Source organism: Sphaerulina musiva, assembly GCF_000320565.1.
Source record: "Sphaerulina musiva SO2202 unplaced genomic scaffold SEPMUscaffold_1, whole genome shotgun sequence".
Taxonomy (NCBI): Eukaryota; Fungi; Ascomycota; class Dothideomycetes; order Mycosphaerellales; family Mycosphaerellaceae; genus Sphaerulina; species Sphaerulina musiva.
The window spans coordinates 4,994,157-5,018,480 of record NW_016017383.1 but is presented as its reverse complement, the minus strand read 5'-3'; the positions used below and the strand labels follow the sequence as shown (position 1 = coordinate 5,018,480).

Genomic DNA, 24,324 nt, shown 5'->3' with positions numbered 1-24,324 from the left:
TCCTCCCTCCCGCTGTCTCTACCTGGTTTTTCATCCCTCGGCCTCCCACCTTTTTACCTGATGCTCCTCCGTACCATAATTTAGGTACCTCCTACAGTACCTCCTAGCTCTAGAAGCAATTTGTACCCCGAACTAATCAACGCCTTGAAACTCAAAAGCCACACAAACGCGGTCCGCCGCGTGTCCCAATCACCCACGCTCTTCATAGTTCCTGGCGATAGCTGCCCAGTGCTTCACTTGTACGCCTTCATCACCACTGTGTGGAATCAAATCATGATACCTACACAGGTATATACCAGGACCCAAGCGTGTTTGATCTCTATATGCCTGCCCCTGGTGCTAACAGTCAAGATCGCGATTTGATGTGCTCGCCAACCTATTCTTACACTGCTCGCAGTGTTCAAAAAGCGAAAAGCACTTTGTTATCGTTCGGGAGACGCGGTGGTTCTCCTCATGAGCTTCACCAATATCACGAAAATGGCACGCATGTAGTAGTCACCTGGCGGGACTGCTCTCCGACCGCTTCACATTCAACTGGGCCGAAATGAAAACCACGAGAGGACGTGAATGTCCTGATCTAGTACGTGTTCAACATCATTGTCAAGCACGGTCAATGACCTGCAAATGCTGCATTCCCTTTCAAGGCTCAGGCATTTACGCTGTGTCCGTTCCGCTTTCCAAGCTACTGTGGTTGCGAACCCGGTATGAGGCCCTTGACGGCTGTTTTCAACTGTGACCACCTTCCGTCGACATCCCACCCAATCGTGAACTATCCACTAGATCATCAGGCGCTCGACCTTATCCTTCAGCGCACGAATCTGGGCGGTGAGCTCAGAGGCCTCGTTGGTGGTGATGCTGCAGCTGATCACGGCTCTCGAGACACCACAGGCGCGGCCCAATGCCATCTTCGACGGCACGTAGACGTAGGGAGTGTTCTTGTCTTCGCACAGAAGAGCTACACGATGGAGTTAGTCAGTACTCAATCTTGTAACGAAACTCTTGAATGACTTGTCCGCTGTAGGCCGCCTTCTCGCGATCCCAGATCTGTGCTCTGTTCTGCTCTGCGCGCGAAAAAAAAAAGCCTCCAGCACACAACTTAATAGGACCACTTACGCAAATGAAGCAGGATGGCGAGTGGTGTTGTGTCCGCTGCAAGGATGATGATCTCGCTAATGCCTCTGTTCAAAGTTTTGGTTGCCTCGTTCGCGCCTTTCTTGAGCTACAAGCAAGTTAGTGAATGCTCCATCTCAAAAGAGAAGGGCTCCATACCTGGCGGTAGTGGCTTGCCTGCTGGACCAGGTCGAGGATTTCCTGGCTAAGCGCGCTGTCCGCCACCGGCCAAGCAGCTGAGGAGTCGGCCATCTCGTGGATTGAGGATGCTTCGGAGTAGAGGTTGGGGTGGAAGGCGTGATTAACAGGATAACGTAGCTGCTTGCTTGTTAGCCATATATACGATTAAGGGCAGCGCGCCAAATGATCAAGGTAAATACGTACGCTCGCCCGAATAGCTGGGGGTTCACTGCCTCGAGATGTTGCTGTTGTAGAAGTCAGAATTCTAAGCGCACTGCATCACAGCGCAGAAAGATTTCAAACCTGAAAGCTCTTGCCCAGCCCGGAACGTGCCGCAGCGCTTGGACTACTAGAACTAAACCTGGTCATCGCATCAAGAACAGCTTCATTCACCCCCGAGATCACGAAAGCAACACTCCCATCCACGCCACTACTATTCACCTCATCACCTCAAGCGCCATTCGAATTCGCTCTTTGTCTCACTCACACACATAATCAAGATGGCCACCGATCTCTGGTACGTACTGGACGCGCGGCGCTCCGACAATGGGGATGAGGCAAAACGCGCCAGATGAGCTGTCCAAAGCCTCAATCTGCAGTGTCGTAGGCTGCGAGGAGAGTGATGAAGGTCTCAGTACTGACATATGCCTGTTCTAGTCCCGTATATGCTGTAAGTGCTACCTCCTACGCCGAGTTCGCCGTTATGCAGTTGCCTACTCCTAGGCTGGGCCAGTACTCGATACGTCAGCCACAGCCTGCGAACCGTCCCTCTACCGAAGTCATCTGTACCGCGAGCGCCTACAGAGGGAGTGCGAGATTCAAGGAGATGGAACACGCTGCTAACACGATGGATATAGCCCTTCTTCGGCGCGATGGGCTGCACCAGCGCCATCGTGTTCACATGCTTTGGCGCAGCATACGGCACCGCAAAGGCTGGCGTCGGTATCTCATCTATGGGTGTCCTTCGACCTGATCTCATCGTCAAGAGTAAGTTGCAGAAACATTCATTGGAGTTCAGGACAGCATAGGAGCACGACCATCAGGCAGCAGAACCAAGTGGCTAATGACGCCTCCTAGACATCATTCCGGTCATTATGGCTGGTATCATTGCTATCTACGGTCTGGTCGTGTCAGTCCTCATTTCCAACGAGTTGACGCAGAAGACGTCGCTGTTCACAGGATTTATTCAACTGGGTGCCGGTCTATCTGTCGGTCTTGCTGGTCTTGCCGCCGGGTTTGCCATTGGTATTGTTGGAGATGCTGGTGTGCGTGGTACCGCGCAACAGCCAAGGTTGTTTGTTGGCATGATTCTGATTCTCATTTTCGCCGAAGTGTTGGGTAAGTGCTCATCTGACGCTGCAATGCATTCCGGGGCCTCAGTCTAATTTGAATGTCTAGGTCTCTATGGTCTGATCGTGGCTCTGCTCATGAACTCGCGCGCAACTCAAGACGCCGAGTGCTAGAGAGCGAGCGAGCGAGAGAGAAACGGGGGATGATCACACGCGCAGACCAGTACTTACGACATCCGTTGCGCGACCGTGTTATGGCAGGTGGTGGCGTGAAGGAGACGAGCACAGAGTTGGGTTGGTATTGTCTCGAGACGATGCGCAGCTCGCATTGCCCGCAGAAGTCATCTCGAGTGAAGATGCACGATGGGTAAGCACGAGGGGGATGAGGACGAGCATGTAACGTTAGTTGTTTTGTATATTCAGCAGTCGTCCAAGACAAGGGTAGACAGTGTACATGGAGAAGAAATGCATGCGCATAGTTCTCTTGTCTCGGCGCTTGGCCTGTGTCATACCTATACAATGATCCAGCCTTTCATCTCATTTCCCGTCGGGTGTCGTTGGATGCTGAGGAAGCTAGGTGCCGGAATACTACGTAGCTGCACGGGCGGATGCAAACAGGAAGCAGGGAGAGTCCGAGGTTTTGCCCTGGCGAATAATGGGAGCCATGTCCAGCGGTTGGATCGCGGAGTAAGGTGGAAGTTGTCATCCCGGAGATTCACACTGCCCCTCTTCTGACTTCGCATGATGTATGCGCGCGCCCTTTTCGAAAGCCCCACCTCATCGATGCGAACAGAAGAGCGTGGTCGAGTTCTTTGGACTACACTACCTAGGTAGGAAGTAAAATACAATTACCTGCCATTCCGCCCGTCTGACCCTCTACTTTCCTCTCTTCTCTTCTCCTCCCCATCCCATCACCTCCACCACTATACTACACTCCTCCCCTCCAGCTCCGCTCCATTGACATATACCCGCCTACTATCTTCTCCCTCGACTAGCACCATCATGTCTGACACGGCGGGAAAGAGCATCATCTGCAAGGCTGCCGTGGCCTGGGAAGCTGGCAAAGACCTGGTCATTGAGGACGTCGAGGTCCTCCCGCCCCGAGCCCATGAAGTCCGCATCCAGGTGCACTACACTGGCGTGTGCCACACAGATGCCTACATGCTGAGCGGAAAGGACCCCGAAGGAGCCTTCCCCGTCATTGCTGGACACGAGGGTGCTGGCATTGTCGAGAGCGTGGGAGAAGGTGTCACTAACGTGAAGGTCGGCGACACAGTCATTGCGTTGTAGTAAGTACAGTATCTACCCATCTCTCCAGCCATTGACTCTCCCAGGCGAGGAATTGCACCTTTTGCCCCCTCAAAAGCTAACGAGACGCTCCTTCCACAGCACACCAGAATGCGGGGAATGCAAGTTCTGCAAGTCTGGCAAGACCAACCTCTGCGGCAAAATCCGTGCTACTCAAGGAAAAGGTGTCATGCCTGATGGCACTTCGCGCTTCAAGTGCAAGGGCAAGGACCTCCTTCACTTCATGGGCTGCTCCACTTTCTGCCAATACACCGTCCTCGCCGACATCTCCGTCGTAGCCGTCACCCCCGATGCCCCCATGGACCGCACGTGTCTCCTCGGCTGTGGTATCACTACCGGCTACGGTGCAGCAGTCATCACTGCCGGCAAAGGTGGTGTGGAGAAGGGCTCCAACGTTGCCGTCTTCGGTGCTGGTTGTGTTGGTCTCTCTGTCATCCAGGGCGCTGTCAAGCAAGAAGCGGCCAAGATTATTGTGGTGGATGTCAATGACTCTAAGAAGGAATGGGCCAAGAAGTTTGGTGCTACCGATTTCGTCAATCCTGCCAAGGATCTCAAGGAGGGGGAGAACATCCAGACAAGACTGATTGAGATGACGGACGGAGGCTGTGACTACACCTTTGACTGCACAGGCAATGTCCATGTTATGAGATCTGCCCTCGAGGCCTGCCACAAGGGCTGGGGAGAGAGCATCATCATTGGTGTCGCAGCTGCAGGACAGGAAATTGCCACGAGACGTGAGTATACTCCCCTTCCTAACCTTCCTTATGATGGGCCGCCTTGCTGACTTATTTCTTTCTCCTCCAGCATTCCAACTCGTCACCGGTCGTGTATGGAAGGGTTGTGCATTCGGCGGTGTCAAGGGCCGCAGCCAAATGGGTGGTCTCGTCCAGGATTACATGGACAACAAGCTCAAGGTCGACGAGTTCATCACGCATCGACAGCCACTCGGCAAGGTCAACCAGGCCTTCCACGACATGCACGCTGGCGACTGCATTCGCTGTGTCGTTGACATGCGCACGGTCTAAGTGGCGGGACAACAAATGTATCTTCTAATGAGTTTATGAGCAACATGTGAATGAAAATGGTGGTCAATTGACACGTACTTGTGTGATGGCAAAAATGCAGTATTGAACGATTGCTGCGAAATAATGGGAGGGCAAGGACTCGACGAGGAGAGTTGGACAGACTGTACAGATCTATGTAGATGTGCCTGCCGCTCCTCGGAAGTATCATATTACCTACTTGCTATCCTCAGTTACTTAGGAGAGATGCAATTCCAGTTACATGCACGTTACCTATCATTCAATGTAGCCATTATCATTGTCGAGTGTGTCATGTGAAGTAGAATCTTCGATGACGAGCTGTTTCTAGTGCCAGTCGGCCAATTTCTTACTTCGTACAGGAGGCTGTCTCTGAGTGGCGGGGGCGTCTGGTGACTCCGAAGCGCCAAATAGACAGCCATACTATGCTATGCAACATCGTATACTACAAGTTCGTCAGGTAGTCCTCAATCTCCTGAGGACTGAGGGTCCTGAAACGTGGACCAGTCGCCCCTTCTACTCCCTCATAGCCGAGCAGGTGATCTGCGGGATCGCCAATGATGCCAATCTCTACCGTATCTCCGTTCATCTCTCCCTCGATCGTCTCCTTCAGCGTGAGCAGGGCAATGTGTACGGCATCCTCGAGCTCCAATCCTTCCGTGTAGCGCTTCTCGAGGAAGGTCTTTGCACTCGTCGCACTCTTGCCAATCGCAGTCGCTTTCCATGGAAAGTAGCTGCCACTCGGATCGACCTGGTACAAGCTTGGCCCGCCCTTGAGAATACCACCAGTCTTGCCAGACTTCTTCTTCTTGTCATCCACGTCCATCTCTTCCGCAGCCTCGGCCTCTTCCTGCTCGGGTAGAATTCCATCGTCCCAGCCTGCGATGAGCAAGCTCACGCCGTAGGGACGCACACCACCACTCTGCGTCGCTTCCTGCATCACTCGCGCCACGTCTTGCACCAATATCCGCGTAGGAGGGTACTCATTGTATATCCGTTTGTAGCCCGTATGGCTGACCTTGCGCGCCTTGTCGACGAGCACACGGTAATCGGGACCCATGCCAGAGTAGACCATGCCGATGTTGGGTGTGATGAGGGAGACTTTCGACGATGACGAGGCGTCGATCAGTGGTGTGGAGGACTTTTTCTCAGTCGCAAGGACGACGCCATTGGCAGCTTTGATGCCCAGTGAAGTCACACCCTGGTTGACTGCATTGAGAGCATATTCTGGATGCATTGTTAGCGGTGTAGAGAGTGAAGAAGATGCTCTGGGGCGAAGTACCAATTTGGACCAGCTTTCCGCTGTGGAGGCATTAGCGGAGGAATCACCACAGTAAGTGCTCAAGATGAAGCATACCTGGGCGAGAAAGTGGTGAGCGAGAAGGAGTATCGATCAGCCATGGTGGCCGGTGCAAGTCCTGGGTGTGGTTGTGAGGTTCTCGTGCGTGGGCAGACGTTCGATCAGAATTTGTGGTGAGGTGGCGGAGGTGGAGGAGGAGGAGGTGCCGCTGAGAGATGGTGTCGCTGGGACGTTGATGTTTCTAGTGAGAAGTCGAAGCTGTAGAGTGTAGAGGTAGTGTAAGTCAGGTAAGTCGTTAAGCCAGTTCGAGCTGTCGAACAGGCGTCCATGTGAAGCGCGTACCTGCCGGTTCCCGAACAAGTCTAGCGCGAGGCTCAAAGACACCTCCGCTTCCGCTCCACTCTTTGAACACTGACTGACCTCTCGACCTCCAATCCTTTCGTCGTCGACACGTCGTCTGTTGTCTGCTCTACCATGTGCACTACAAACACCACGACGAGCAGGTGGCCTCCCGTCGTCCAGACCACCGCCATCGATTGATCGCTTGACCTCCCTCCTCCTCCTTCTCCCTCGGCGTCGCCGTCGCCATCGCCCTCCCCTCCAATCCCGCTGATCTCCACCACTATGGCTGCTTACACCACCGGCGCCAGCTGGTCTTTTCCGCAGGACTTGCCAGGCGCATTTGATGGACCTACTTGGGACGGATCAGCATCTCACAGCTCGACTCCACCGCACACTGAAGCATACGCAGAATCTGCACCGGAATTCTCAGAAGAGCACCGACCGAAACGCCCGAGAAGACACTACCCGACACGAAAGTGCAGGATATGCCTCGAGGATGTACAGCCAACCTTTCATGCCGACTCAGAATCTACTCTGCCTGCTGCAATGCAGCCCTCGCCGCGCGTGACCTACGAGAGTGAAGATGGTGGTCGTCTACTGTCACCGTGCAAATGCAAAGGCTCGCAAAAATATGTCCATGAAGAGTGCCTCAGCGCGTGGCGACGAGCGGATCCTACGCAGAAACGGAACTACTGGGAGTGCCCTACCTGCCGATACAGATACAAACTGCAGCGTCTCACATGGTCATCTTGGATTTCCAGTACTGCCGCACAACTCGCTCTCACCCTACTCATCATCATATCCTCGGTATTCCTATTGGGTTTTGTCGCTGATCCGATCATTAACATGTATATCGACCCGTATACCACTATTGCTACTGCTGGTGGGCCACGAGATTCGCTCATCTGGGAAGACGAACCCACCACGTGGTTCGAACACATGTTAAAAGGCATTGCTTCTTTGGGACTTGTCGGCTTTGCAAAGTTTTTATTCACCCTATCTCCCTTCCAGTGGTTCAATCTCCGTTCCGTCGGTGGCAGAACCTCCATGGGCGGCAATGGGAGAGACCGGCTACAGCAGATTAGCTGGATCACTGTCATGATTGGCGTAGTCACAGCCTCGTACGCCATATGGAAGCTCGTTCGTGCGTGGTCCAGACGAACGCTCGAATCGGCTGGAGAACGTGTGATGGATGTGCCTGGTAGTACAGATGAGGATGAGGACGAGGACGATGAAGCTGACTGATTAGCAATCGCTCCTACATATGAGATATGCTGATTCAAGTTGCACTTCTCACATCTCTCTCCGCTTCACCCAGATTGATCAGAGTGAGTTTTTCTATCTTTTATTATCAACGAACACATCTTCCCCTTCTGCCCTTCTTTAAGTTGGCTTGTTCCCGGGCTCGTTCCCAACCTTCATGGGCATGACAATTAGTCGATGGGCACAGATCGACTTGCTGGCAGGAACCTGCTTCTTCGGGCGTTATGCTTGAGAGGTGTGAGGAATGCATTGGCTCTTACTCCAGACTGAGACTTTTCTTTTCAATGTAATCGTTGCGCATGCGTGACCTTTACATCCTGTCGCCAACTCCACTCTCGAAAGGGAAATTTTTTCATGGAGTTGAAGGCTGGTGTCTTGTTTGGTACAATCACTTTTTCGACTCTGAGCTCAGCTTGGGAGAGATTATGTAGAAGGAAAAAAAAAGCAAATCGCATTTCATGGGGTATCTCAGTATCAACAAGAAAGTCAAGGAACAAAAAACACCAACATCCCCACCACCGCTCGTCATCTTGCTTTCCCGCTGTCAATCAAGTCTTGCTCGCTGCGGTAACCATCACAGCTGCTCTCGGCAGAGGTGCCCTCTCAGGCACGCGTAACTTCCTTCCAGCACTATCCGTCCTCTTCACGTACCTCGGAGGCGGTTCATCCAATGTCATGATCCTCTTGCCACCAGCAAGACTAATTTGTTCCACAACTACTGCTTCTTCTTCTTCATCTTCGTCTTCGTCTTCGTCTGCTTTTGTGATGGTCGTGTTCCCTCCTCCCTTGACATCAGTACTACTCGTACTCGTACTGACACCACTCATCCGACTACTCAACCTCCTCTCCTTCCTCATTCTCAACTCCTCTTCCCGCGACCGTCTCTGCTCTGCTCTCAGTCTCACATGTCTCTCGCTCTCCAGCATGCTCACCCTCTCATCCGAATCACTATCCTCATCATCTTCTTCCTCATACTTGTACACCGCCCTCGTCGACATCACGCTTCCTCCTCCCCCTCGGGATATTCCACCATCATGGCAATCATCTTCCTCTGCTTCCACGACCAATTGTCCGTCCGCACTATCCACATCCGGCCCTTGCACCCACTCCCTCGGAACCATACACGGCAACGCCAATCCAATCCCAGCCGCACGATTCAACCACGCAGGCGTCGTAGTCTTCTTCCTCTTCTTCTCCTTACCTCCCATCAAAGCCTCCACCAAAGCCTGAGTAAAATGATTACAATTATTCTTCAACAAATGATACTTTTGTCCCTGAAATTCCGCGCTGACTTGCTGCAGAATCGTTTGGATTGCAGCGGGCGAATGGTGGGTATATCCTTGCGAAATGCTGACGCGATGCGTTCCTCCGGGGGGAAGTTGGAGGGGTCGTGTGTAGTAGACGCCTGTCGTGTGGGGTTTGTTGTGTCCTCCAAAGGCATATTCTCGCGAGTGGAGGACTACGCCGGAGTGGAGGAGGGAACTGCCGAGGGTCCAGAGGAGGGTGGAGAGTCTGCCGGGCTGTTTGAGGGGAGGTGGAAGGGGTTAGTTTGGCCTTTTTTCTTTCGTTCATTATGGGTGGTGGGAAGGGGGGAATGGATAGGTGTGTACAGGTAGAAGGTCGTAGACGTTGATAATTACTTCGGTTCTCTCAGTGGTGGTGACGAATGAGGACGAGTCGCGAGAGTGTGGGAGGGAAGAGTCGACTGATGAGCTGGCTTTGCGATTCTGTCGCGAGGAAGATGAGGCCATGGCGGGTCTGTGGGATGTACAGTAAGTGGTGTTGGTAGTGAAGTATAGGGAGAAGAGAGTGAGAGGAGGGGAACAGAGTGAGAGGAGAGAGGGGAAGGAGAGAAAGAAAGAAAAGCCAGTAACAGGCAATGTTCAATGTCGGAATGTTGATGCCTCAATACCAATGATAATAATAACAATAATACATTTACATACACACCAGGTAAGGTAGTATCTGTAGATACCTAATAATACAACGACATCCATGAACGGGAGAGTTGGCATAGCCGCATGCCTACCTGAGGTAAGGTAGGAGGTAAGGTAAGGTATGTACAGTCACGTCATTTCAGTCCCCTATTTGCGCTAAGGTAGGTATTCTTAGCGGTAGATCTCGTTTAAGTCTGGCTCCAATTCACTTTACACTTTGTACTTTACACTTCACTTCACCCGCTAGCCCCCTTTATACGACTTTTCTATACTATATATTTGCTTTAACTATTCCTCGATCTTTGAGTAAAGGACATTATCTTATTTCTTCTCTTTCGATACTAGCTAACTAGAATATAGACTTATTCTAGATACTAGAAGAGGCAGGTATAGCGTTAAAACAAACGCGCTATCTACTGTACCAAAATGGCGTTAGGTTCGCGTTAACGGCCATTTGTAGCAGACGCGAGGAAGTGGGAATTCATCTGTTTGTAGGTACAATCCCTAAACTCGTGCCCGTACCCTTCGTTGGCAGCGACTGCTTACCTAAGGTACCTTTTAGAAAAAAAACCCTAAAAAATCAATTGCTACAAGTCTTCCTAGGATAGGTATATTTCAAGTTTCGATTCATCCAAGTCCTCTCCTAATGCCTTAGTGAATGAAGTGAGGAGGCCGTAACGCCAAGCCCCTGCGTATCGATGGTGCGATTTCGCGATTGTGCGATATCGCGAAATCGCGTATTGCCTATCCAACTCAGATATGTCTGTGGGTTTCTGCGTGCTTCTATTGTTTGCTGACTTCTAGGTTCTACCTACTTCTACCTTACTTCAGCTTTCATTGTCGATTGCACACTAGTGACCTAGCATCAATCAGCATATTGTTGAAGACTTGTGAAGTATCCACTGCATCAGGATTACTTACTGTATCTGCACATTGTCGACAGAAGAAGTATTACTGTATCTGCATACTGCCGATAGCACAAGTACCACACCGCCGACAGCACCAACATCAGCGGATTGACGACAGCACCAACATCAGAACATTGACGACAGCACCAACATCAGCAGACTGCCGACAGCACTAGCATCAGCATCTTGCCAAAGACTGAAGTATCAGACTGCCGACAGCACCAGCATCAGCATATCGTCGACAGCACCAGAGTTAGCGCATTGACGACAGCACAAGCATCAGCCGCCGACAGTACTAGCATCAGCACATTGCAAAAGACAGAAGTATCAGCATATCGCAGACAGCACAGGTACTAGACCGCCGACAACACAAACATCAGATTGCCGACCGTATAAGTATCAGCATATTGCAAAAGACAAAAGTCCAGCATACCGCCGACAGCACGAGTATCAGCATCTTGCCAAAGACAAAAGTCCAGCATATTGCAGACGGCACAGGTATCAGACCGCCGATAACACAAGCATCAGCGTATCGCCGACAGCACAAGTATCAGACCGTCCAAAGTACTAGCACCAGCATATTTTCAAAGACAGAAGTTCAGCATATTGCCAGAGACAGAAGTGACAGCATATTGCAGACAGCACAGGTACCAGACCGCCGACAGTACTAGCGTCAGCATTGCCAAAGACCGAAGTATCAGCATATTGCAAACAGCACAGGTATCAGACCGCCGATAACGCAAGTATCAGACCGCCGACAGTACTAGCATCAGCATATTGCCAAAGACAGAAGTACCGCATATTGCAGACAGCACAGGTATTGAACCGCAGATAACACAAGCCTCAGATCGCCGAGAACAATCTCTTTTTTTTGACAGCGATGAATTCTCAACTGGGTGCTCGGCTGGCGGTTGCCAACGGTGGCCGCGTGCCTCATTCAAACAGGGAGTCCGAAGCCATACACGACAATCGTGAAGCAGGAGAGAAGCGCCGTCCGACAATTGATGACCTCGACCGCCCCGACCCCGAGCACGGCTACCGAGATCCCACCTATCCTCATCACTCTGTGGCCACGCCTCCGGGATGCATGACTCCATGCATTGCCTGTGCAGAACAGTTCCGGTCGGCATCACCATCATCATCGGCATTTACCACTCGCAGATATGACCACATGTATACGGATGAGAAGGCTCGCGATGAAATCCTCCAGTTGAAAACCACCACAGATCAAAACCTCGACCGTGTTCGTACATTACTCGACAAGCATGGCGATGTAATGGCCAAGTTGTGGCTCAAAAAGACAGATGTGCAGCGCAGATCCATTGCCCAAGACGCTATGCCAGACATGTATCCACGCCGAGGCTTCCCGCTCGACGAAGCGAACGCGATTCACAGACCTACTCCTAACGGCACCATCCCGGACTCCATGATGAACATCCGCCTGGCAAATCTCAGAACATCTATGGAAAAGTACCGCAAGAGTCTTCTTGTGCCGTACCTTGATCTCGACAGTCTCAGCCAGAACCCGGGCGAACTTCTCGCAGTTTTGTGTCGCCGTACAGAGTCTCCCCCTTCTTTATGGGCCTTGTTTGACAATTCACAGATCACATTTCATTTCCGAGAAAGATTGATTGGGACATCATACAACCCGCATTGTGTCGTGATGCATGGCCGACGCTACGGACAATTGGTATCATGGGACGAGAAAGCCGCGCACCGTATGGATATCATTGGCTTCCCCAAAGCTCTGTTGGTATTTCAAGCGCAGATGGTGATTTCTAACTTCCTTCTCAAGGTGTCTACTACTCTGGCTCAGCAAACGAATCACCCCGGCTCAAGTGGGCGCGCACAACTGGATATCCTTGCTGCACCCGGTTTTACCACCGATCAGAGTTGGATCGCCCAATACGACCTGCACAGTCTCCATTGCTTCAAGCCATCGACCCTTGATTGGAACGAGGTGATTGAGACTTTGACTTCACGTCTGCATTCTGCCGAAGATCAAAATTGGCTCTTTCAAACGGACCCAGAATTCCTTCGCCAGTCCATTTCTCAATTTGAAGGTGCTGCAGTGCATGGGCATCTAAGCCCAGAGGATATTCGCAAATGTCGGCTCGAGCTGGTTATGCGCCCGAGTAACAGACTACACCGATGGAAGAATATCGTGGGAGAGGTCGAGCGCATGCTCGTCGTATCGAAAGCGGCCGAGGGCACCATCACTCCCGGCAACCCTTTGCCTCGGATGTACGAGACCGCACTCAGCTGTCTCGAGGACTTTCTCACTGTAGAGTACTCTACGCAGTGTAAGCATTTGTATCTCGCGTGCTACATGTCCAAAGCCTTCAAGTGGTATTTTTCAAAAGGCGATTCCCTACGGGCCGAGGAAATTTTCCACCAGGACCGCCTCTTTTTTCACCTTGTGCAGCTGCAACACCACGGCAAGCGGCCCGGGCGGATGCTCTCACTCCATTTGCGCATGCTGGACCATATCATCGCCACGTCGCACGAGCAGGCGGCGCGCATCGACCCGCTCATCGAGAGCATGCTGCACGACGTGTCCGCTGTCGCCGGGATCCTGGTTCGAGTGCACCTCCAGCGTCCACGCAACAGACTCGTGGACGAGATCTGTGTGGAGATGGCTGGCCTGAGCGGCAAGAAGCGCCAGGACGAGAGGGTGATTAAAGCAGAAGCCCACGTCAAGAAATTCGACCTTGACTGGGCGCGGGGGGTGTTGGCCCAAGAGGGGGCCGATGTGGCATTGGTCATGAAGCTGCATGGCCCTCTGGAGACGTTTCTCCAACTCCCCCGGTTGTCGACCAAGACAACCAGAGACGCCCTGAGTTCTTTTGACCAGACGCACGCCAGCCTCCAAGCCTTTTGGCAGGAGGTCTCAAGCGTGCGAGAGGTCTCACTCAGGGGTCTTCGAATCACCACTGTGCTCCCAGCACAGGAGGACGACGAGGCGTTCTTCGCAGCGCGCCTGAAGCTCCTGACCGCCTGGGACGATCCCACCCACCTACACGGTGTGGCAATGGAGCGGGCGGCGTTGCTCGCCAAAATCGAAGCGAGAGAGACGCGCGCGGCGGCCGCCCGCGTCCAGCAAGAAAACCTCCCGCCAGCCCTCGAGGTTGGGCAGACCGTCTGGGGCAAGGCAAGCGAAGACCGCCCGTCGTTCCCCCGCGAAGTGAAGGCGAAGGAGAAGACGCGACCAGAAGTCTCTCCTGCCGAGCCGGCTCCACGCCTCCCCGTCGCCGCCAACCCCCCCGCCCCGCCAATCCGCACAATCGAAGTGCGCCCGAGCACGCGCTCCGTCTTTCGCATCATGTACGACGACGGCGCGGGCGCGGCCGAGGAGCTTCCCGAGCGCGTCGACTGGAGCGACTTCACAGCCGCCATGGTCGACGCCGGCTTCTCGGTCGGCCCGTGTGGAGGCTCGGTCTTCACATTCAAGCAGATGCAGGGCGGGGGCCGCATCAATTTCCATCGTCCGCACCCGCACCCTAGCATGGATCATGTCCTGCTGCGGACGATGGGGAAGCGGTTGCAGAAGTGGTTTGGGTTTGAGAGGGAGACGTTCGTGGTGCGTGGAGAGGAGGAGGAGGGGGTGGAGTAAGTGGTGGTGGTGGTGGTAGTAGTAGTAGAGATGTATACTGATGAATGAGGAGTTTTGGTTTTGGTCTTCTCCTTTCTTGACATGCTAACTATGAGTGTAGAGGTGCTTCGAGGGCAATGTTGTGGAGCGAATGTGCAAACGAGAGGTTGGAGACTCTCAGGTAGGTAGGCGAGAGCGAGAGAAGTATCAGCCGGGCTCTCCTATCTTCGCATACTAACTATAGGCGTAGAGTTGCTTTTAGAATAATGCTGTCAAGCTGATATGCAACAGAGAGGCTGGAGACTCTCAGGTAGGTAGGCGAGAACGATAGAGAAGTATTGGCTGGACTCTCATATCTTCACATGCTAACTATAGGCGTAGCGTTGCTTCTAGGATAATGCTGTCAAGCTGATATGGAACAGAGAGGCAGGAGACTCTTAGGCAGGTAGGCGAGAACGAGAGAGAAGTATTGACTGGACTCCCCTATCTCCACATACTAACCACGATTATAGCCTTACATCTAGGGTAATATTATCAAGCTGATATAGAACAGAGAATCTAGTGCTTCCTTTTGAAAGAATCTCAAGCAGAACAAAAATGTTACCCTACGCAACCCTAGCTTGAGCTACCTACTAGCGAGAGGACACGGCTAGTAGCAAAGTAAAAGTACAAAATGTTGTTCCGAATTTCTAGTGAAAGCGATATGATGAACAACTACACTGTAACCCCGAGATACTTGAAGAGGAAGACGACCTCATGTAGGAAGGGAAACTTTTCAACGGCTATGTCGGACCCTATGGGAATGCCATTGATGTAGCGCGTTGGTCTCCGACTTGATTCCCGGCGTTCGCGGTGTGAAACGTTGCGGCGTCTGTGGTTTCGTGCGAATGGGTGTCTGGGGCTCCGGGCGGGTGGGTGCTGGGTTCGTGTGGCCTCGCGCCACAATCTGTGTCCCCCAGGAACACCATCTGCGTTCTGTCTCCCTTGATCTTGAGGTACGTTTCTGCCATCTTCACAGCCCATTGGGTAGCGAGATCCGGGTTCCGCATGAGCCATTCTGTGCTCGACATCGTCCCGTCTGACAGCACCGTATGGCGGAGTTCCATCTCTTCACGGTACTTATGGGGAATGGAGAGTCTGATGATTACTCTGGAAGAGTTTTAGGTAGGTAGGTGAGAGCGAGAGAGGGATTCGCTGGGGTTTCCTATCTTGATGTGTTGACTGTGAGTGCGTAGGTGCCTCTTGGGCGATGATATGGAGCTGATATAGAACAGAGAGTGTAGTAGGAGGAAGAGAGGTATTTGTCGGGCTCTCTTATCTACGTATACTGACTGTGAATGCGTAGGTGCTTCTAGGGTAGTGTTATGGAGCTGACATAGAACAGAGAGAAGGGAAGAAGGAGAAGATGGACAAATCACAGCTATTACCCAAGACTACCTCATCAAAACACTCAACATTTGATAGAGATACCAGACATCTCAAAGTAGCGGCAGTCTGCGATGGCAATATTCAACTTCCTCGAGCTGAGTAGAGTATCAGAAAGCGATTACAAGTCATGAAATCATTCATTCCCACAGACATCACCTCATCGCCCTCTATCTACCATCCCATTCACCCCATAAGAGAACCTACCTCTATATATATATATACCCATCATCCTTCACAACGCCTCCCTCTCCCGAAACCGCACCCACAAATTCGGCTTCAACAACACCTGATACAAACGAATCGTCTCGGGCGTAGAATCCAAACACCACTTTTCATTATCCCTCCGATACTCCTCCTCCTCTTTCGTCCCCTTCGTCCCCTTCTCACCCTCAACTCCACACAACTCCATCTCAAACGCCCACAACAAATGGCTCAAAATCAACCTCGCCTCCAAAAACGACAAATCCTCTCCAATACACTTCTTCGGCCCATGTCCAAACGGCTTCGAAGCGCTCAACCGATCATTCTCAAACACCTCATTCTCCCCCTTCAACCACCTCTCAGGACAAAACCTATCCGGTGCAAAAAAATTCTTTGAAGATCGACCTGCTACCCAAGGAGATATCGCCACCGTCGTGCCCGCAGGGACATAATGTCCATCAATCACTGCCCCGCCGGCGGGAACGACTCGCTGCATAGCGACTGCGCCGGGAGGGAAGAGTCGGAGAGCTTCGTGGAGAGTTGCGCCGAGGTAGGGGAGAGAGGACATGACGGTGTCGACGGTGATGGATTCGGGGGAGGAGCAGACGGAGCGGATTTCGGCTATGAGACGGCGATAGACGGGGGGGTGGGTGAGGATCAGATAGGTCCAGGCGGAGAGGGTGATGGAGGTTGTTTCGGAGCCGGCGCTTGCGAAGAGGATCATGTTGAGGATGATTTCGGTGGGAGAGAGGGATTTTGCGGAATCTTCGTTGGAGAGGAGGTGGTGGATTACATCTTTGTTGGGGGAGGATTTATTTGCTAGGCCTGTTTTTGGGATCAGTTTAACTCCTGTTTCAAAAGGGAAAGAGGAAAAAAAAAGAGAAAAAAGACATACGTTCCAAAGTCTTTTCCTTTGATTTCACCACATGCAAAGTCCTCCATTTGGCCACTTCAGCAGGCATGAATGCTTTGACCAACAAACTTCTCAACCAGGTATCGACGCCGGCAACTCTTCGAATGGCTTGATCATATGTGGCAAACACCGTCACATGAATGATAGATTTGGCCCATTCCGTCGCCGAGCCTTGAGCGAGACAACCAAATGGCTCGCCATAGGACAATTCTCCAATGACATCGAATGTGATGAATGAATCTGTAACAATAACAATTAACAATCATACCATGTCAGTACCGTATCTTTTTTGACTCCATGGACAAGTCCACGCAAAAAGAAAAAACAACATACAATAATCCGACATATTAGCAACCTCCCCCCCCTCAATTTTCCTCCTCAGCGCCGCCAACAACGCAGAAATATGTCTTTGAATAATCTCTTCTTGACCATAAAGAGCATTTTTCGAAAGTGCCGGCGCCAGAGCTTTTCGTTGTCGAGTATGTTCTTTGCCTCGCGCAAGTCCCACTCCGACGTAGCCATTCATGGGAGAAGCGACACCGATGAAAATGGGACTTTTTTCCATGACTTTGCCTTTCTGGATTTTTCGTTGGATGTCAGTATCCCGGCTGGTGGTGGTGATGATGATGATGATGATGATGATTGGGATACAAACATACACGATACCCATAAATATCCTCCCATGCATCTGGTCCTGTGAAGAGGAGTTCATTGGGAGCGACTCGGACGACAGAACCGTATTTTTGGGCCAGGCGGTGGTAATGAGAATGTTGTTCTCCGTTGGATAATTTCCATGCACTGGGAAGGTCGGTTACTTTGTGAGTCCATGGGCCTGGGAAGGACTTGAGGGGATGAAAAAGTAATCTGTAGAGGATGCGTAGCAGGAGAGAGGTGGCTAGGAGTGTGAGGACTGCTGTGGGCCATGTGGTGGGAATGGAAGAGAATATCATGGTGTTGTTGTTGTTGTTGTTGTTGTTCGTACTGTTCACTGCAAGTGTTGATGATTATAGAGTACTACTCTGATCACAGCGGCCTTGAACAACGAAACAAGAACAACGACAAAGACAACGACGACGACAACGACAACGAAAATGCCGACAATGACAACGACAATAACGAACAGCGGTGCCGTAGGTAGCTACGAGGAGGAGGGGGGGGCCAACGATCGACTGCTAGTTTCTCCCAACTATACTCTGAATGCTAGTGCATTCCGCCCACCTTCTCGAAGACATAATAAAAAAACATCTAGGTCCCCTCTTGTTCACAAGCGAATAAAATAATCGTTCCGTATCGGGAGAACAAACCTCAAATACAGGCTACAGCTATGGTAGTATGTTAAACACCCTACCTAGTAACCTGGAGGAAGCCCGGCTGCGTGGGACATGTACATATGTACAGGCATACTGGCAAATAGGTTAATATAGCGTGGGTGACCCTAGTTCACATTGTTAGCGTAAGTTGCATGGTGAGTGCGGTGAGCGAAAAAAAAAAGTCTACCAGGGGCCATGGTTGACGCTAAAACAAAGCTAAAAAAGAATCCAAGTGCTAGATACCTTACTCAGAAATTCCTGGTCGGACCGGGCCCTTGTACATACATCACGACAACAACAAAGTACGTACAGACTCGCGCGTCATGGGGGGAAGGGGAGTCCCAAAGATTCGCAGGGCGATGGCTCAAATATGGTCCGACTGACTTTTTTTTTTTTTTTCTTTTTTGGAATAAAAAGTGTCTAGCCTGTTGCAGCTTTCATTGCGATTAGTCTTCCGAGACTTTGAGTCGGAACACGAACATCGTTGTAGGGACAATGCCGACACAAATTCCTTATGCAAATCACAAAAATGCCAGATGTCCGGGGGGGAATAAACGAAAATAAAAAAAATAAAAATGCGTCACCGGTCCGGGCGAGATGTGATCACAATCGTCTTTAGAAATTTCCAACTCACATGTCGTCGTCGTCGTCATCGTTGTCATTGTTGCCTAAGAAGATGGCCGGAAAAGTGTTTGCCATTACGGGGGGAGCGAGTGGTATTGGACTGGCTGCAGCAAAGCTCCTGGTGGAACGAGGAGCCAAGGTCAGTATAGCAGATGTCTCATCGAAACTGAACGAGGCCGCAGTCGAAATTGCCCAGCATGCGGGACTCCCACAAGACGAATGCGTACTCGCTCGGAGCGTGGATGTGCGTGAGCTGTCCCAGATTCAGGCGTGGTTGAAGGCTACAGTGGAGACATTTGGACGACTCGATGGAGCAGTCAACAGCGCCGGAGTCTTTGATTATCCCAAGGCCGCAACAGGACAAACAGCTGCACTGTGGCATCAGGAGAGAGGCATCGATCAGTGGAATCATGTTATTGGAGTGAATTTGACGGGCACTGCCAATTGCTGTCACGTCGAATTGGAATACATGACTTCCGAGGCGGCCAAAGCAGAGAATTGGGGCAGATCAATTGTCAATATGACTTCCGTTGCGGGCTTTCGAGCTCGAGGAGGCAGTCCTGCGTGCGTTTTTTCGAGGACCTTGTCGTCGTCGTCTCTCTGAGAGAGGCAGAGAGAGAGAATGGAGAGCATATAAACTGATGGTGTGAATAGATATATCGCCGGCAAACACGGCATCATCGGACTGACGAAAGCGCTGGCCAAACAATATGGACCTGTCGGGGTCAATATCAACGCCGTCGCTCCCGGCGCCATCGATACTCCGATGAACCAGAATGTGGGCAAAGAATTCGTCGATGCAATGGTCGCTGGACTGCCTATACCACGCAGAGGAACGGCGGAAGAGACTGCCAAGATGATTGTATATCTGTTGTCTGATGACGCGAGCTATGTGACGGGAGCGACATTTACCATTGATGGCGGTATGACGGTGTAGATGGTGACATTGATGATATTGAGGATGGTATTGATGGAGATGTTGTTGTTCTTGTTGTTGTTGTTGATGATGATATTGATGAGAATGACATTGAGGAGAAAGGGAGGGCGGAAGGGAGCGGGTGAGATTTTGATCACGTAATCACATATACAACAGTTTCTTCACTTTCCCTTTGACTCCTTTTTCTTCTTCTATCAAAACATCAATTGCCCCTTGCCCCTTTCAACAATATCATACCCCGAAACGATACATCAAAAAGACACTCTTCTGGCCACAACGCTTTTGTCGGACTCGCTCGCTCAACACCTGGTATTTCATACTGTATGACATGTACTGGCGTTGATATTGAACGAGGAGGACAATAGCCGCAACCCGAGGATAGCCCCTTAACACCGACATAACGGCTATGTATCGTTTCAAAATCTCACTCTTCACGCCTAATATTTTCCAGCTCTCCTCATCCTCCTGTTAACAGTCCCCTCAATTTCTGGGGTCGCTCGGACACTCTTCGTTTGCACGCATAATCGCTAAACTAGCCTCGATGTGGCTTGCAACGCGAAACACCAACATGGACTTCTATCACACGACGCTCTCCCGCTTGTCATCACACAAACACACACACTGGACCACCCCCCAGAGCGCACTACATACTACAACTGGGTTGGTAGATTATTACCTCTACGCACTGCATACCATTACTGGCTTGTACACCGAGCCACGCTGCAGCCAAAAATCCGTCAGACTCAACGGATGCAGGGGAGGGGGAAGGGGGGCAAAAAAAGGCGGCCACAAATGCCCTGTTGGAGATGGACTCTCGCCGTCAGCAGTATACTAGCAACATGCTATACGTACGAGAAAATACAGTAATCAACTACTATAGTATATTGATCATCGTCGTCGGTCGAAAGCTTCATAATCAACAACGACAAAAACGACGCTATCATAGAACTAGTCTCTACTCTAGCAATTACAAGTCTGACACTAACAGTCCTACCTACACCACAATCACACACAACCTATACACGCATACACACACACACTTTTACTACTACTCGGATCCTCGACCAACAAAAATGGCGGGTAACGCTCGTACGATCGACGCAGACGACGCGGCATATTGTCTAGCAGCCTATCGATCCTGGTTATTCGCTACGACCCAAGAACAGATGAGACATCTGGACCAGTCTGTAACAACCAAGACGACGACGACGACAACAAAGACTTCGGATCAGCAAGTTTCCTCTGCTCCGGGCGGTGTGGTTGTGGTAATGGTACAATCCTCGCCGTCGCCGTCGTCGTCGTCGTTGTCGTTGTCGTCGTCGTCGACCAGGTCTCTTGCATACAACAGCAGTAGCAGTAGTAGCAGCAGCAGCAGCAGTGAGATATTGCCCGTCTCGGCGGCAGTTCTCGAACAAGATACTACTGCTCCTACTATTACTATTACAACTACTGCAGGGCAAAACCCTCTCTCCCCTGCGAGATAGTAACCGATGTTTGTTTTATTTTTCGCAGGCACAAAATCGTGCTAGACAGCACGGGTCTAGACCCGGCCTGGGGGGGGGATGTTCGAGACTTTTTCTGCAATTCTCTTTCTTGTTATTCCTTGTTGATATCAAGGTTTATATGTTTGGTTTCTTGCAGAGGAAAGGAGGCAGGGATTGTGAGGGCCCTGTCTGGGGGGGAAAGGGTGTGAGGGAGAGAGAGGGAGGGAGGGAGGGAGTGGGAATGTTTTTGCAAAGAAATGGTTGATGACAAAGAGAACTTGGTGTAATTTTCTGTGCTGGCTTGGGAGGGAGGGGGAGAACGTTGTGATTTCTGTGGAAAAAAAGGATTTTGTATGATATGTACGGATATGAGCGAGTTTTTTTAATATGCTGGAAGAAGAAAGGAAAAGGAAAACCAAAATGAAGAAAAAGAAATCGACCAACACATGAGACAGGAACGAAGTCATCCATAATAACGAAAAACCATCATTCTTCTATCTCTCTCTCGCTACAAAACAAAAATCTCAATCATCATCATCATCAATTCCACATTCTCGCCACTTTCCAACAACAACAATCACTCTACCATCTAAATCCATCCAACCCCCTAAAAATCCCCCCTCTTCCTAACATCCACCCACAGCGCCGGCTTCTCCCAAACCAAAAAAACCTTCTGATCCAACCACCCCTCTGACTCCCTCCTCAACTCCAAATCAAAATTCAACAAAGTCGTCGCCAAAATCAACCGCATTTCATTCCAAGCAAAATTCTTCCCCGAGCAACCCCTCGGACCCGTACTAAAAGGCTCAAAAGCCTCCAAATGATCATTTTGAAATTTGGAATCGCCGAGCCAACGTTCCGGGTGGAAACCTGTTGGGTCCGTCCACAGGGTGCTGTCGCGGTAGGTTGCCAAGTGGTAGATGACTACGCGGTTGCCGCCGGGGATGTCGTAGCCGTTGAGGGTGGTGCCGCTGGGTGGGACGAAGCGGGCGAAACCGATGGGGACGGGGGGGTAGAGTCTGTTGTTGTGAAGGAAGGGTTAGTTTATTAATCGAAGAAAGAAAGAGAAAAGAAAGGAAAGAAAAAAATACCTCATAGCCTCTTTAATCACCGCATCAAGAAGTTTATTCGCCTGCAAACCCGCCATAGTAATTCGATCCGGTCCCCCAGGAGTCTCGGGACTATACTTGTCACGAATATCCCGTGTCAACGTAGCCATCCATGCAGGATTTTTGAGCAAATGATATAAACATCCACTGAGCACCGTCGCGCTAGTTTCGGTCCCGGCAATCATCAATTCATTCGCAATCGAATACCGTTCTTCTTCCGAAATCAGCGCTGCAGTGGAAGTTTCCGCCGTGACAAGACTCCAAATGTCGGGTTGTTCGGGAGATTTGGTGAGGCGTTCGTGGACACGGTCGGTGATGAAGCGGTGGTGTTTTTCTGCGAATTGGCGAATGCTGGGGATGCTCATTAGGAGGAGATGGAGGCGTCTTGCAATGGGGCGGCTGTAGAGACGGATCGTCTTGAGACGGGTGACGTGGCGGAGGATGGTGAAGATGAGGCGGACAAAGGGGACGTAGTCGCCCTTTTCGAGGAGATGCAAGGGCTCGGAGAGGAGCATGTCACTCATGACATCGAATGTGGTGCCTGTGAAGAATTAAAAAAGATATATTGTCAGTAACACCATAACGACGTAAAAAAAGGCCAAAAAGGTTCTTGTCACTCACAGTTGAACAGCTTGACCATATCCGAGGGAACATTGTCAGTAGCATGCTGATCCAGCCTCGCAGCGAGAGCATTACACCAAGTCTTGAATCTCGTCTCATAGCGCTTCAAACCCGAATCACTAAAAGCCGGAGCCATAGCTTTTCTCATTCGCAGACTATTAGGATCATCATTCCCAAACGGACCATGAACCTCATTCAGCGGCGCATCGTAAAAGATCAAATCTTTCGCAAATGCAGAAACGCCATTGGCTTTGCTTTCATAAATCGTCTTCCACGTCTGCGCGTTTCCCGTGACAGCGACCAGATCCGGTGCGAGGCGTACCACCGAGCCATATTTCTCGTGGAGTTCGACGACGGCTACGGCTTCGTTGCCGGTCCACATGGCTTTCAAGTGTGGTAGAATGGTGAATGCTCGCAGTCGTGGTCCGGGGATTTTGGAGAGAGGGCCATATAATGCATTGTAGAGGTGTTGGAGAAAGGCAAAGATGGCCCATCCAGAGAGGATCAAAGGGAATAGGAGAATCAGCTTGCTGGAGGAGATGGAGGAGATGACTGTCGACAACGCCATTGCAAAAATCGTTCTAACAAAAGAACAATAAAAAGCAAAAATAAGACCTTCGACCTGTCTTGTTGTCAAAGCAGGTAGGTAGGTAAGGTAGGTGAGCTTAGCAATTCGAAGAAGGGGGGGAAGGGGGAGGCAGAGAGAAGAGGTATCGACTAAGTGTGTCTTTTTTTTCTCCCAAGCTAACAACAACAAATGTCTCTCAGACTCTCAAGTGCTGTCCCTTCGAAAGTGCCGGCCGACAATGAATAATAAAAAAATCAACCCATACGCGCTTGATTTCACATTTAAAAACAAGCCAATGTCAGTTTACACCTAGTCAGTCAGCAGAACGACAGTTTTTCTGGTCTTCGTCTGGGCTCCCCCCCCTCCCTCTTCCCAAGCGGATCTACCTTTCTGTTGGGTGACCGGCGGCGCCCCAAGGCCCTTGTCGATTGCATTTCAAAAAAAAACATTAAAACACTATCGATCGATTAGCCTATAATGGAATTTAAGTGACCTAGGATGAGGATGCACGGTAGGTATGTGTGTGTGTAAGTGTGGTGTAAGAGAGCAGAGGGAGGGAAGCAGACAGACAGGCAAGGCTAACTAACTACGTACGTACACGACGTCTTTTTTTTTGCCCGCGCGGTGCAGGAAAACCGGGCTTGTCTTTCCTGCCTGGTAAACTTTGATATTCAACAGGGTCAGGGGCCCCGGGAAGGGGAAGGGGTGGTCCAGAGAGAAGCGCAACGGGGCGCGTTGGTCCTAGTAGGTAGTAGAGTAGAGAGTCCCCTGGACCCAGTTTCAACACAGATATCAATCGGGACTTTTTTGATCCATGTTCATCCCCCCCCCCTTATCCCTCCCCTCCCCTTTCCCCTCCC

General features: G+C 51.0%; 11 protein-coding genes across 11 annotated transcripts; 5 read left to right on the top strand and 6 right to left on the bottom strand.

Moving 5' to 3' along the window:
- Window positions 1-427: 427 nt before the first annotated feature.
- On the bottom strand, window positions 428-1,538 carry SEPMUDRAFT_78861 (NHP2/L7aE family protein). The gene is made up of 4 exons (XM_016910205.1): window positions 1,495-1,538; window positions 1,270-1,428; window positions 1,114-1,219; window positions 428-955 (listed from the first exon to the last, which is right to left on the bottom strand). The coding sequence occupies exons 2-4, from the start codon at window positions 1,360-1,362 to the stop codon at window positions 777-779; spliced, it is 378 nt and encodes a 125-aa protein (XP_016766120.1). The 5' UTR covers window positions 1,363-1,428; window positions 1,495-1,538; the 3' UTR covers window positions 428-776.
- Window positions 1,539-1,692: 154 nt separating this feature from the next.
- SEPMUDRAFT_146879 (vacuolar membrane ATPase C) lies at window positions 1,693-3,107 on the top strand. Its single transcript, XM_016903932.1, has 5 exons — window positions 1,693-1,807; window positions 1,948-1,960; window positions 2,148-2,277; window positions 2,368-2,628; window positions 2,689-3,107. Exons 1-5 carry the CDS (start codon window positions 1,791-1,793, stop codon window positions 2,751-2,753), a joined length of 486 nt encoding a protein of 161 aa, XP_016766119.1. The 5' UTR covers window positions 1,693-1,790; the 3' UTR covers window positions 2,754-3,107.
- Window positions 3,108-3,440: 333 nt separating this feature from the next.
- Window positions 3,441-5,172, top strand: SEPMUDRAFT_146878 (alcohol dehydrogenase). Its single transcript, XM_016903931.1, has 3 exons — window positions 3,441-3,868; window positions 3,969-4,621; window positions 4,692-5,172. The coding sequence occupies exons 1-3, from the start codon at window positions 3,582-3,584 to the stop codon at window positions 4,910-4,912; spliced, it is 1,161 nt and encodes a 386-aa protein (XP_016766118.1). The 5' UTR covers window positions 3,441-3,581; the 3' UTR covers window positions 4,913-5,172.
- Window positions 5,173-5,248: 76 nt separating this feature from the next.
- SEPMUDRAFT_146877 (putative proteasome subunit alpha type-2) lies at window positions 5,249-6,490 on the bottom strand. The gene is made up of 3 exons (XM_016903930.1): window positions 6,285-6,490; window positions 6,210-6,229; window positions 5,249-6,154 (listed from the first exon to the last, which is right to left on the bottom strand). The coding sequence occupies exons 1-3, from the start codon at window positions 6,326-6,328 to the stop codon at window positions 5,373-5,375; spliced, it is 846 nt and encodes a 281-aa protein (XP_016766117.1). The 5' UTR covers window positions 6,329-6,490; the 3' UTR covers window positions 5,249-5,372.
- A 203-nt stretch (window positions 6,491-6,693) lies between these two features.
- SEPMUDRAFT_146876 (RING finger domain-containing protein) lies at window positions 6,694-8,310 on the top strand. The gene has a single exon (XM_016903929.1). The coding sequence runs from the start codon at window positions 6,852-6,854 to the stop codon at window positions 7,812-7,814; it is 963 nt and encodes a 320-aa protein (XP_016766116.1). The 5' UTR covers window positions 6,694-6,851; the 3' UTR covers window positions 7,815-8,310.
- Window positions 8,311-8,872: 562 nt separating this feature from the next.
- SEPMUDRAFT_8055 (DUF862-domain-containing protein) lies at window positions 8,873-9,484 on the bottom strand (the record flags this gene model as incomplete). The annotated part of the gene is made up of 2 exons (XM_016910250.1): window positions 8,873-9,352; window positions 9,443-9,484. Coding segments are annotated over 2 exons (522 nt in total), but the record flags the coding sequence as incomplete, so codon positions are not given.
- A 2,073-nt stretch (window positions 9,485-11,557) lies between these two features.
- SEPMUDRAFT_33570 (uncharacterized protein) lies at window positions 11,558-13,045 on the top strand (the record flags this gene model as incomplete). The annotated part of the gene is made up of 1 exon (XM_016908544.1): window positions 11,558-13,045. A coding segment is annotated over one exon (1,488 nt), but the record flags the coding sequence as incomplete, so codon positions are not given.
- A 2,018-nt stretch (window positions 13,046-15,063) lies between these two features.
- On the bottom strand, window positions 15,064-15,375 carry SEPMUDRAFT_113962 (uncharacterized protein; the record flags this gene model as incomplete). The annotated part of the gene is made up of 1 exon (XM_016901064.1): window positions 15,064-15,375. One exon carries the CDS (start codon window positions 15,373-15,375, stop codon window positions 15,064-15,066), a length of 312 nt encoding a protein of 103 aa, XP_016766113.1.
- Window positions 15,376-15,929: 554 nt separating this feature from the next.
- SEPMUDRAFT_58973 (cytochrome P450 monooxygenase) lies at window positions 15,930-17,761 on the bottom strand (the record flags this gene model as incomplete). The annotated part of the gene is made up of 5 exons (XM_016909481.1): window positions 15,930-16,055; window positions 16,092-16,723; window positions 16,794-17,051; window positions 17,145-17,388; window positions 17,471-17,761. 5 exons carry the CDS (start codon window positions 17,759-17,761, stop codon window positions 15,930-15,932), a joined length of 1,551 nt encoding a protein of 516 aa, XP_016766112.1.
- A 1,036-nt stretch (window positions 17,762-18,797) lies between these two features.
- On the top strand, window positions 18,798-19,682 carry SEPMUDRAFT_138628 (NAD(P)-binding protein; the record flags this gene model as incomplete). Its single annotated transcript, XM_016902883.1, has 2 exons — window positions 18,798-19,309; window positions 19,400-19,682. The coding sequence occupies 2 exons, from the start codon at window positions 18,798-18,800 to the stop codon at window positions 19,680-19,682; spliced, it is 795 nt and encodes a 264-aa protein (XP_016766111.1).
- A 2,091-nt stretch (window positions 19,683-21,773) lies between these two features.
- Window positions 21,774-23,464, bottom strand: SEPMUDRAFT_34141 (cytochrome P450; the record flags this gene model as incomplete). The annotated part of the gene is made up of 3 exons (XM_016908561.1): window positions 21,774-22,185; window positions 22,258-22,816; window positions 22,897-23,464. The coding sequence occupies 3 exons, from the start codon at window positions 23,462-23,464 to the stop codon at window positions 21,774-21,776; spliced, it is 1,539 nt and encodes a 512-aa protein (XP_016766110.1).
- Between the last annotated feature and the right edge of the window lie 860 nt (window positions 23,465-24,324).